Below are 12,264 nucleotides of genomic sequence, written 5' to 3' on the forward strand. Positions count from 1 at the left end.
GCAGCCAAAACACTTTGATTTCTGTAGCTCTTCTTGGAGTTAGTACACGGTGTCTCTCCCCTGCAGTGGAGAGAGCAAGTGCCAAAATATTACCTAATGATAATGAGGAAGTAACCGCTTTGGCGTATGAAATATTTTTTCCTGTGCGTGAGGGGAAGTAAATGCTATAAATTTTCCTGAACAAGCCTGTGTTTAATGTCAAGTGCAGAAGCTCCTCTTAATTAGGGGAGGGAAACACGAGGCTGCGTGCGGACAGGAACGAGGGGCTTTTTCCTGAGCTGCCAGGCACTTCCCAGCCCTGAAGTTTCGGGCTTGAGCGTGTCTGCAGTCAGATTGATTAAGCTGTTGGCTACAAGTGTAGTGAGGCACGTGTCCCGAGGGCATAACAGTCCCTCTATTAACTCCGAGAGTTTCATTGTGCTGTTTAATGACTTTGTGTTTTTGTGTAGAAGGCAGAGCCTGGGTTAACCCAGTGCCCCTTTATGCTCCGCACAGGAGAAGCCTGTGATGGAGCAGCCCTGGTTGCACAGCCCAAGACCGTAATTTCCATCAGACCGTGGCTTCTTAAGCCCTCAAATAGGTGTTACAAGCATTAGGAGCTGTGGGAGAGGAGGGAGAAAGTGTTTTTTTTCCATCTGGTTAACACTATAGTAGCGATGCTTCCAAATTCCTGATGAGAAATGAGGAGAGAGTAAGGAAATGGTGAAAGGATGATTAAAACCCTGAAGAAGGAGATGGTGGTGTACAACACCAGGAGAGGCAGGTGCTAACGTTCTCCAATATCTTTCAGGTCAGAGGTTACGATTTCAAGGCAGACATCTGGAGCTTTGGGATCACTGCTATCGAACTGGCTACAGGGGCAGCTCCTTACCATAAATACCCACCGATGAAGGTGAGCAGGTCTTCGAATACTCATGCTAGGCAAAGGATCTGTGTGTTCCGGGGGCGTTCCAAAGAATTTGGCCAGACTGCTTTGTTGAAGAGCTTATCCTCTCTCCTTACGTTTCTGGATTGTGATGTTCTTAGATATGTTTGGAGTCACCTTTTAAAAATACACTCCTTAATCAATGTTGTCTGAAAGTGTGCACAGCTCTTGCTTAGATCCCGAGACTTGCCAGGGTAACCATTCGTGAGGAGAGTGCTGTGTGGCTCAATCCTGGAGCCTCTCTGTAGGCAGATGTTACCACTGTAAAGAATGATTCGGAAAATATTGTGTGGCATCCACTGACATTGGGATGGGAAACTATTCCTTTTGCATTGATGATCCTTCTGGAAACCTCTCAGAAATCCTGTTGCTACTTTTCCCAAAAGAATTTCTTGCATTAACACCAACACAGTCCTGTTAATCACTCAACAGGGTCAGGCGTTTCTGGAAAGTACCACATCAGGAGGAAATGGGAAGGAATTGGTGATGTTAATATTTTATTGAAGTTGAGGTGGAGGAAACTTTGTTGCTTAAACGCTGCCACTTCAAAAATCTTTTTGAATATCTTGCACTTTGGGTTGTCTTAGTTTGCATAAGTTTCCCCGCTTTCCTGGTAATTGAAACAGGAACTGCTTCTAGCTTGTTCTTCTTTCAAAGAGTTTGTATGTTAAAAGTTAGCAGAGTTGACCTCATTAGTTGAGGTTTGGAGCATCCTGCCCGTCTTCTGAGCTTTGAGATCTTCCTTAGGCCCTCTGCGAGATCTGATGGGGGCCCTGTCACGACCACAAAACATTGGGCCCCTTTTCTGCACTTCCCACCCTCTTGAAGGCCACTTTGCTTGTACCACTCTTGCTACATCCCACAATTTCAGGCATATCAGGTAGCAAGTTTTCCTTTTCTCAGTCCTTTAACTGCTGGAATCCTATGTGAGGTGGGTGTCATCTCTTTAGGACTTGGGTGCATCTCCTCCTAGCTCTTAATTACAATAGTGTTTAGGAGTCCAGTAGCTCCTAACTCATTAGAGGAGGGGCCTCCACGTATTTCTTCAAATGCCAGAGCTTTGCAGTGGTTTAACTCTTGGGGAACAGCATTCACTGCAAGATTTGGATGAGCTCTGTGCCGAGACTGTTGAGTGGCTGAGCAGTTTGGAAATACCACTGAAGTTCACACTGTGCCAGTGATTGTGGCAGAACAGTGAGGAGTTCAGGGAAACGTTGTGCTGATTTAGCTGTTGCTGTTTTCACTGGTATTTCCATCTGCTCGCTGGTTATTAGTAGCATTCTGCAGTAGCTTCTGCAAGCCGTGCTTCTGTTTATTGATTTCAGTGCACGGGCTGCGGCTTCGAATGCAAAGATCACCCATTTAGCATCACGTTGTCATGCTGTAGGTTATTAATTCCCAGTTATTAAGTGTGGGTTCCAGTTATTCAGCCTGTGAGAGGAACTTTTTGTGTTATATATCGAGTGTGATGGTATTTCACTGCTGTGCAGCAAAATGACCCGTGCATTAAGTGCCCCTCCAAGGAGGGGGGGAAGAAAACCTGAATTCTTTGCAGGCTGTATAATTTCAGCTAGATTGATGGGCTGCTGCTGCCCTAAGCAATAGAGCTGTTGAAAGCTTTTTTAAAGGTGCTTTTTGCTGCTTCCTTCTCTAAAAATAGATATTCATCTGTAGGTAGGTGGCAGGCGAAAATGGAAATGAGCAATTTTCGTCTTTTCCTTTGGAATAGCTGAGTGAGGTGAAGGAAATAAGTACCCATCAAGCCAAACTGATTGTGTGAGACATGTCTTCACCTGTTGTGGTGGTGGTACATGGAAGTGAGCACTCGTTGTTTCACATTGCCCTTCTGCTTTTACAGAAATTTAACAGCATTTTTACACTAACTTCATTTCTGAATGCAAAACATCTGCAGGGGAGCCTAAACAGCCTTTGAATCAAACATCTTGCACGACCGCTCAGCTGAGATGAGGAAGGCTGCTGAAAGTTTTGCAGTCCTTATGCCTCTCACAGCGCCAAACCTCCCTGAAAGCTCATCCTGACCTTGGGCTGGGCCTGCAGACTGCTCTGTGGGCTAGGAGATGCAATAGGAGGCAGTAGCCTGGGCTGTTGGGTATAAATTAACTTGGCTTCTCGAGGAAAGGAGGTGGAGGCAACTCTCTGTGTTGGATGAGTTTTGAAACTCTCAGCTGACAGAATTTTCTGAGGTGTAAAGGTTTGAAAATAATTGTTTCCTTGGTGGCTATAGGAAAAAGAGAGAAAAGGAGAGACCCTGTAGTTTTCTTGAGGGAAAGGTAGTGAGGTGAGTTCGTGCTGTCTGGCAAACAGGAGGAGACAGCTGAAACTCTTAAGAAAAAAAATTGTTTTGAGTTCAGGCTTCCTGCGAGAGCTGCTGCAGTGAAACAGACCTTGTTGGCTCAGATGCTTGTTGAAAATGCTGTGTTCCAAAGCTCTGTACCTAACGAAAGCCAAGAAAAATCTCACTGCCAATAGACGTGATTCTTCCAGGTGTTAATGTTGACGCTACAAAACGATCCTCCGTCTTTGGAAACGGGCGTGCAAGACAAAGAGATGCTGAAGAAGTATGGGAAATCCTTTAGGAAGATGATCTCTTCATGCCTACAAAAAGACCCGGAGAAAAGGTGAGAGCTGGTAACGCCAAAGTCAACTGAAGGGAAACAAAATGTCAAAACTCCTCTCCAACCTTGTGGTCACGGTGAACGCAGCAATTCTGCTGTGTAGCAGCAAATTCTTCTGGCTGTCCTTATTTTTAAGGATAAATGTCTGTCGCCATGCCTGGGCAGGGCATGCAGCTTTCATTTGGGTTAACGGGGGCATCCCAGGCCCCTGTTGCATGGGACCATTCTCCCCCTTGCCGCCTCCAACAGGTGGCTGCAGTTCATGGTTTGTTTCTGGTCAAAGCTGCTCAGTGTTTGTAGATCAGCAATTACACGTTGGGCAGCGTGGGTTTATTTGCAAAGCTTCGTAAATAAACTTTTTAAAATTTGCCAGCGTAAAGAAGGCTTTCTGCGTCGTTTTGACTTGAGTAATTACGTCGTATTTGTTTTGGGGGCAACAAATTAAGGAAAAAACACTGGCAAATTTTACCCGACGTGTTTTCGTCAATACAGATTGCTCAAGTGACCTGACAACACTTCCAGTCTTCCTCCTAACAGTAGCTTGACACTGCGTGGTGTTAGAAATACCACCGAGGGGGTGGTGTGCATGCTGTGGTTCCCAGGATAGCTTTATTTTGTTGTGTTGTGGCAGCATCTGAAGCTGGGTGAAGGTCCAGCTGCCTACAGCACTGTTTAAAACCCACAGCCCGTCACACAGGAGAGCCTCAGCGAAGCTGGTTAAAGCTTCTTTGTCCTGCATTAGGAATATCATTCCTTCAAACGTAAGATTAAAAAGAAAAAACACAAACAAGCGTTTCCACAGATTGATTTTTACGTTTATACCACTTAATTTTCTTTTGTCCTCAGTAAGCAAACTGATTCTGGAAAGGGAAAAGTCCCTTCCTAAATTACAAATAATGAAGATGTTTTGCAGTTCCCTCCTGTGACAGATCCTGGAACAAAAGCTTCTTACACGTCGTGAGATGGGGTCTCTCTCTTCTAACCAGCTTTACATCTGAAAGGCTTAATGAATCCAGTGGAGTGCTTGATAAATGCCGATAGCAGCTTTTTTTTTCTTTTTTTTTTTTTCCCCCAGCTTGATATTTTTCTTCCTCATTTTTAAAACATGTCCTGCCCCTACAGGTTAGAATTTGTGCTGATCAAAATTAAACGTAATCACCTGGAATGGTGGCATCCCCCTTCTCTCACACATCACAGCTGCTGTCATCGTCTTTGCTATGGGAGCAGGAGGTTGCCTGTGAAGAGCAGCTTGCAGAATCAGATCCGTTCAAGCAGCTGTGCAGCTGTCTCAGTCTTTAGAAAACTCCTGAATTGACCAAGGGATGGCTTTTACTTCTCAATATTGGTCCTAAAGTGTAGCGTAAAAGGGAAAATATTTTGGACTTGATGTTAGACAAAGGTTCTTTGTCCCACTTGCATTGAATAGAACTAATTGCACGTATACAATCAGGTGTGTCTGCAAGAGCTCAGCCACTTGCACATGGCAAGTCCTGCCTCCTGCTCTAGGTGAGGATCCTTTGTCTCAATTGGCAGCAAATTCCTCCTGTGCTCCTGTCAGCCAGGCTCTGAGAGCCAAGTTCAGCATCAAAACGGGGCCGTTCTCTGCCCAGTTAACTCACAGCAGGCTTTGATCAGAATGCCCTGACACTTAAAGGACTGGTGGTGTAAAATTTGCGTTGAATACGTCGAGTGACTTGTACAGGAGAAGCTGATGCCCTTAGGAGCTGTCATGTTACAGCTGCAACAAGCTGGAAAACTCTTGCACCGAAAGGGAACATTTATAACATTTTTTCTCTACCTGTTTTTATCCACAGACCTACAGCAGCAGAGCTTTTAAGACACAAATTTTTCACGAAAGCAAAGGTAAGAAAACACTTCCTAAACCGATCTGTGCAGAGGGAGGAGAGAGGAGTTAGCAGATGCATGCTAGGTATGGGGAGAGCTTTAGTGGCGCGGGGGCCAGCATAGCTGGCTGAGCTGAATGGGGCATTGTGAACGGACAGAATGAAACCTCTCTTCTCTACCTCCTCGCGTATGCCACCATCAGGAGAAATTATTTAGAAATTCTCGAGCGTTTAAATGGCTTTTCAGTGGGTTTGGGCTTTTTTCTCCTCTTGTCCCGGTGCCATTCTGGCTGCGTGGCCGGCCATAAAGGTCTCCGTGGCAGGAGCTGTAGCTTGTGCTTTAGTGAGCTCTCTGATCAGTCTCTATGCAAAACAGTGAATAAGGCTCACTGTGTGGAGGGTTACCTGATGCTATTATGCCCTGTGTTATGGAAAGTGAAAATCCTATGACATAAAATAGTGGGAAATTCTGGTTTATAGCCATAGGGCAAACAGCCAGCGAGCATTTACCTACTTAGTGCCTGCCGATCGGTGCCGATGCCATCTGTGACATCTTGTCGAGGGACACAAACCAAAATAAGGGAGAATTTAATTTCCAGGGGAATGAGGAAACGTTTTCTGTGTGCTTATTTTTTTTTCTCTTTGGTATATTTGTCATCAAAATAATGGGGTTTACAGCAGAACACCAGGAAAGTGTCAGAGATATCTGAACCTGGGACAGCGTAGCAGTGTCAGCACCTAATGAAAGTAGTGAAACGTAAAGAAAGTAGCATTCAGCTCCCCAAATGGAGGTGTTTATATGGGAGTGGCCACATCTGGGCATGCATAAAGGAGCAGGGTGTCCTATTAACGTTAACACAAATCCAGTACGTGCAGCCAAGGAAGTCTAGAGGGTGAGCCAGCTTAGGAAATGTAAGAGGTTGCTTTAGGGCAAGTTTAGTTGATGTCTTCACTCTTGACAGCATTAACTAGTTTTTTGTTATCCCTAATGGGGTTTTAGGCAACTGAAGTGTTTGCGGCTGTGTATTGAATGTGCATTTGGTGGCCAAAGTGACAAGGAGGTTACACATGGGTTACACATTGCTGACCTTTCTCTCTGGCTCACGTTTTAGTTCATGTCACACTTCACCGTGTACAAAATCTCTTTCATGCTTTCATTAAACGGCGACAGAGTAACATATTAGCTTATGTGGTGATAGAAAATTAACGTTATTGTAAAAGAGGCAATGCTTAAACCCAGAGTGAAAATATGTGCCAGTTAGCACTCAGTCTTAAATGATTTTCAGACATCGGCCACTGCCAAACTGACAGCTGTAACTTGAGGAGTCCAGCTTCTACACGCTTATACTGAACCAAATATAAAGCCAGTTTATATTATATCAAAGTGTGTTTTGATAATGCTGAGAGCCATGTATCAAAATGCAGCTGGTTGAGGAAATTTAATACAGCAAAGCATCACAGCAGTTCCCCAATATTTAACTTACCGTGATGACTGCATTTACTTCCTCTCTAAACTTCACACGTGCTGTGCTTGTACTTTAACTCCTGCTCCCCCAATTCCTGCGTCTCATTACCCCTGCGTGTGGGGCTTCCCGCGTCCTGGCCTGACATCTGAGGCTTGCCTTTGACAGTAGGACAGGCATAAATTTCGGGAGAGGAAACAGCAAAGTGGCTAGAGCCAGATGCTGTAAGATCTGCAAAGGGAAGAACCTAAAACGTCTCAGCAGGATATCAGATGCTGTGATGTAACGAGTATGATCACGTTCCCCAGTAAATCAGACACTTTTATACAGCTCCTCAATCGTTAACTTCTTATCAGTGCGTGCAGGAAAAGTGCAACTGCTAATTTAAAAGGTATTTAAGATGAAAGACCATATACTGTAGTCCAAAAGGAAGACAGTGATTAACTTTTTTTAGAGCTCAGTTCTTTGAGGGGAGGAGAGTGTGAAGCATATAAAACACTTTCTGCTAAAAATACTTGAAGCAGTTTCATTTTCAGAGGCACTGAAAGAATCAAAGAGTATTTTCAGCAATGTAAATGTTTGGTATTTTTTTTTTTTTCCAGAATAAAGAGTTTTTACAAGAGAAGATGTTGCAGAGAGCACCAACAATTACTGAAAGATCCAAAAAGGTACTCTAAAGCTCCTGGGCTCTTGCTATTACAGTTGTATTAGTTTTTATGCTTGTTTTCACATTTTATTATGAGAGTTATAGTAGTATAGCATTTTCTAGATAGAGCTAAGATATTTTAATAAAATAATTGAATGCCCTGGCTGAAGATGCTCTTGTGCATTTCTACTTAAAAAAATAATAATAATAAAAATTTTAGAAGCTGTCTTCTTGATATCTTTTCTCTGTCTTTGTGCTGAGCAGGTAAGGAGAGTCCCAGGTTCCAGTGGACGTCTTCATAAGACTGAAGATGGTGGCTGGGAGTGGAGCGATGACGAACTAGACGAAGAAAGTGAGGAAGGCAGAGCAGCAATTTCACAGCTCAGGGTGGGTCCTCAAACTCTGATATCTCAGCTTTGTTTCCTATCTATAGTATGTCTCTATAGTATATCTCTGGGAAGCATGCAGCCTTGTTTGAAGTAAGGTTCAGCTGTTGTTATCCTGCCCCTTGAGTTTGCAGCCAAACCAGAGAACGCAGACTGAAGGTTAAAATAAGCCTATTGATCTCTTTTCTGTACTCATCCTGGGGCGCAGCTGCTCTAATTCAGGGCTGTTGGGCGTAATTGGGAACATGAAGTCAGGCGACCTGCTCCCGTCTCAGCATACTAATGCACTCGAGCTGGGATGTTCTCTTGAAGGGTGCTGCCTGCTCGAGATGCTTTCTTCTGGAAGTGTCAGGAGAGGTTTTGTCCTGCTGCCCTCTCCAGGATGGAACTGAAATCGGTGTGGCCTGTGCTTAGGGCTGATAGCTGACCCACAGCGGGCCTAGCTCTGTACCACCAGTTACACTGAAAAGGAAACTTTTTAAAAGAAACTGTTTAAAGGAAACTTTTCAATACGAAAGGGAAAAAACAAGCAAACATTTTTGGTTTGAAGCATTTATTGCTTTGTAACTTTCATTTTTCTCTTTCCTTCTACTGCTGGTTGTGTAGATACTTAAACATTAAAAGCAAGATTTTGTCTTCAGCATCTTTAGAAATGCTTGGGGGTTTAAAGGTATTACTATTAATAAATTTATTAATTTAAATGTTTTAATTTATTATTAATACAATAATTCCACATAGTAATTTGTGGCAATAGCTATTGTGACTAAAAGAGCTTACTGTATCAAGCTTCAGATATAGTCAAGGAGGATCTCTTGGTGTCAGGTGGGTACTACTGACATTCACAGAATTATTTAGGTTGGAAACGACCTCCAAGACCATCTGGTCCAACCTTTTACCTAGCACTGCCAAGTCTGCCATTAAGCCATGTCTCTAAGCTCTACATCTAACATTTCTTAAAGACCTCCAGGGATGGTGTCTCAACTACGTTCCTGAGCAGCCTGTTGCAATACTTTACAACCATTTCAGTGAAGAATTTTTCTCTAATATCCATCCTAAACCTCTCCTGGCTCAACTTAAGGTCATTTCCTCTTGTTCTTTATAAGCTCAAATCTTCTAAATAGCTCTTGTAGGCTAAAATGATCAATTTTTAGGATGGAATACTGTAAAAGACCCTACCTCTATTTCAGGGAGTACTTAGAATTTGTTTTGTCTTGTATCTAAGCTCATAATCCTATGAATTACCACTGCTTGCTGTGTTTTGAACAGTGCTTAATTGTTTCAGTCCTTTTACACAGAAAAAAACACATGTTTACAAGCTCCTTTTCAAGCCAGTTTATTTTCTCGGAGCTTTGGCATAGCTCCTTGTACTTCTGTCTGTTCTGATTTCTTTAATTTAGGCCATGCTTGGCCTTAACTTTTAGGCTTCCCATTCAGGAAGCCTTTAGTCTTTTAACAAGGGATGGTTGTTGGAGCAGCAGGTCTCCATTCAGCTACTCTAACTGTAGAAGAATATTGACATTTCGGGGACACCATGTGTAGATATAGCACGGATCTTCAGGAGACCAAAACCACTTGGAGGTCAGGAAGGGCATCTCGGACAGCGCTGTCTGCTTAGGTGCCTGAGTCCTTCCCTGGGTGTCTTTCCACTGCACAGCTTTTGAGTTATTTTCTTCAGGTGAAAGAACAGGAATGCCCGTGCACCTCTTCCATTTGATCCCTTTTCAAGCAGTCTTAAGACTTGGATCTAAACTGCCAATGTTTGCTCCAAATACAGGGATATTACTGAGATCTAGTGTCAATGCTGTGTTTTGACCATATTTCAAACGCCGTATAAATTCCACCTGCCTGTAATCCCATTGCAATTTCAACCAAATTGTTGAATTGAATGATTTGTATTCACAAAGTGTCACCTTTTATTCCAGCTACGCCTGCATTTAACTGCTGTCACCCTAAAAGGATAGCTGGCCCATTGACTTTATTTGCTAAAACACTTCAGTCCTATCCTGTATAAAAGCTTATATGTAAAGTGTTTGCATTTTTTTTGCTTGTTTTCACTTTACAGAAAAAAGAGGGTGAAATTAATACGTACAAATGTGTGTTTTACAAGTCTGTTGCTAGGAGTGCACCTGAAAGCAGACAAGTTCTTGTAAACGGAGCCAGAAATTTCTGCCTAATTGGTTGAATATGCGAACTTGCTGGCTCAATGTTACATTTTATATCTGAATCCTTGCTGAACTTCCTTGCTCTCTGCATTTAAAACCTTGAATTCAAACTAAAACAATTGCAGTGTGTGGGTTTTTAAATCGTTCACCTTCCATTACTCAGTAAATCTATGTAATACTGTTTGGTGTGGTCACATTTCACTGGTTGCTCATTTCTTGGGTTACACAGGCAAAAATAAATTAATATATTTAAGCACATCCCCGAAGTCATCCTACTTATGCCTTAAATAAATGACTTCTGATGTTTATCTTATTTCCATTCTGCCTGCTCATGTTTTTCCTTAGTTTACCTCTTTCTGCTGTTGATCTGGGTTGGTTGGTAGCTGTGGGGCAGGGCCAGTGTCCCCAAACTTGCCTGTGCAGCGTCTGGCACACTGTGATCTTCCAGACAAGCTCCTTTTAGTTATTCCTCGAGGCATCCGGGTACCCTAGCTGTGAACTTTCTGCCTGAAAGAGCAGCACTGAAGCTGTAGCCTGCAGATGTGGAGCGTGGCTGTCTGTCTCAGGGAGCAATGCCACATTTTTTGTCTTTTCCTGGTCACTGTCACGTGAAGGCTTAACATATCGAGATGGGTTTCAGCCTTTACCCTTCCAGGTTGGATTTCAGCTTTTACCTTTCCAGCTGCGTGACTTTTTTCCTGACCCTGTCCTCACTTAGTCACTGGGAAGGATCTGTTCCTCCTCCTCTTGGCCAGAGGGCTTTTTGCAAGTGGCTGTTCTGTGAATAAAACCTTTTATTTTCTCTCCTGAGATGCCTCTGGGTCATCCATTACAAATCACCCTGACCTGCTTTGGTTAAATTAGTGGCATTGGTTAGTTCATAAACTAACTGCCTCTAGTCAGTAGCACCATGAAACTTTTCTTCTTCTGTCAGACTCGTCCCGTCCTGACCACAACCTGTCTTTTAGACCTCTAGGCACAGAAAGAACATATAATTTGTTAATCCCAGCATGGACCAAGCCACCCTACCTATCTTATCTCCAGGCAGTAATTGACCCGTTAGGAGTCAGAGCTGCAGGATATCCTAATTGCAGAGATTCCCTGGAATGCTTGGCAATTCCTTTCTGCTCACGTGAAATAACTGATGCTCGTTGTCTTTGCTTATTGATAAGCAAGGCCTGGCCACGTTGCTTTGACTGCACTTTCCTCTCCATTCCTCTGGTAGTTGCACTGCTGAACTCGTGCACGGCCATCAGTTTTCTGCTCTCTCTCATGGAGAGCACAGCACGGTGCAGAGTCCAAGGGCGAGAAGAAGCAGGCAAGAGACTTCTTTCTCTAAAGCAGCACGTGGAAGGCTGAGGCTGATCTGTTTCCTGTATTTCTCTGCAAGACTTGGGTAGCTTCAAATGGATTTTGCCATCTCAGTGTGTGAGCAATTTGATCCAATCTGAATGATCTTCAAGGGGACTCGGTTTTGCTGTTGGTTAATTATTACAGCAGTTTATACACTGGTTGTCAACTGCAATCCTGCAGCACGACTGCAGGTTTTGAGGTATTATGATTAGGTTGGCAACAGACTGTGGCCTCCATTTCATTATGAAACTTAATATGTATACATAATTTGAAAACAATGTAGGTTTCGTTTGTTCAATGTGGCTCTGAAAGGTCCTTTTCATCAGTAAATTTAATTTCTGTCAAGGCAATAATAACTTTTTCTTGTGTTTTTTTTGGTTTGTTTTTTTTCAGTCTCCCAGAGTGAAAGAACCTGTACAGAATTCAGAGGTAAGTTTTAAATGCAAATTGCTTCCTGAAATGATGACTTCTTATTATTTCTATTACAAGGAGTGTGTTTTTATTAGCCTTTGAAAACAATATTGTATAAACTAGAAGCTAGTATCTGGCTGTGCTGTGCTTGAAATTTAAAAAAAGAAAATTAATCATTGCCTATTTAATGCTAAGAGGTCATTCTAAGATATGTTTAGTGCATATTTTTTCAACTTCACTTGCTGTGGCAAAAGTTTGTAAGTGAATTGATTGCAAGAAGAATCTAAACAGAACAACGGTGTTCTGATTGCTTTAAAAATTTTAAAGGTCTATTAAGCATGGTGTAATTCACTGGTTTGGCAGCTGTGCTGAAAACTGTGAAATAAATCTCCAATAGAATTAGATCATAAACAAAACTTCAGCTGCAATTTATAATCT

At 42.8% G+C, this 12,264-nt stretch overlaps 1 protein-coding gene across 1 annotated transcript in view; it reads left to right on the forward strand.

The window, feature by feature from the left end:
- Positions 1 to 12,264, forward strand: part of OXSR1 (oxidative stress responsive kinase 1) — a 63,569-nt gene that overhangs the window by 44,008 nt on the left and 7,297 nt on the right. Inside the window, exons 7-12 of the mRNA XM_084511130.1 lie at positions 791 to 892; positions 3,431 to 3,564; positions 5,376 to 5,424; positions 7,471 to 7,536; positions 7,779 to 7,901; positions 11,809 to 11,844. Of these exons, the coding sequence (XP_084367256.1) occupies positions 791 to 892; positions 3,431 to 3,564; positions 5,376 to 5,424; positions 7,471 to 7,536; positions 7,779 to 7,901; positions 11,809 to 11,844 (510 nt within the window). The remainder of the gene's footprint in view (positions 1 to 790; positions 893 to 3,430; positions 3,565 to 5,375; positions 5,425 to 7,470; positions 7,537 to 7,778; positions 7,902 to 11,808; positions 11,845 to 12,264) is intronic.

Source organism: Aythya ferina, assembly GCF_964211825.1.
Source record: "Aythya ferina genome assembly, chromosome: 2".
NCBI lineage: Eukaryota > Metazoa > Chordata > Aves > Anseriformes > Anatidae > Aythya > Aythya ferina.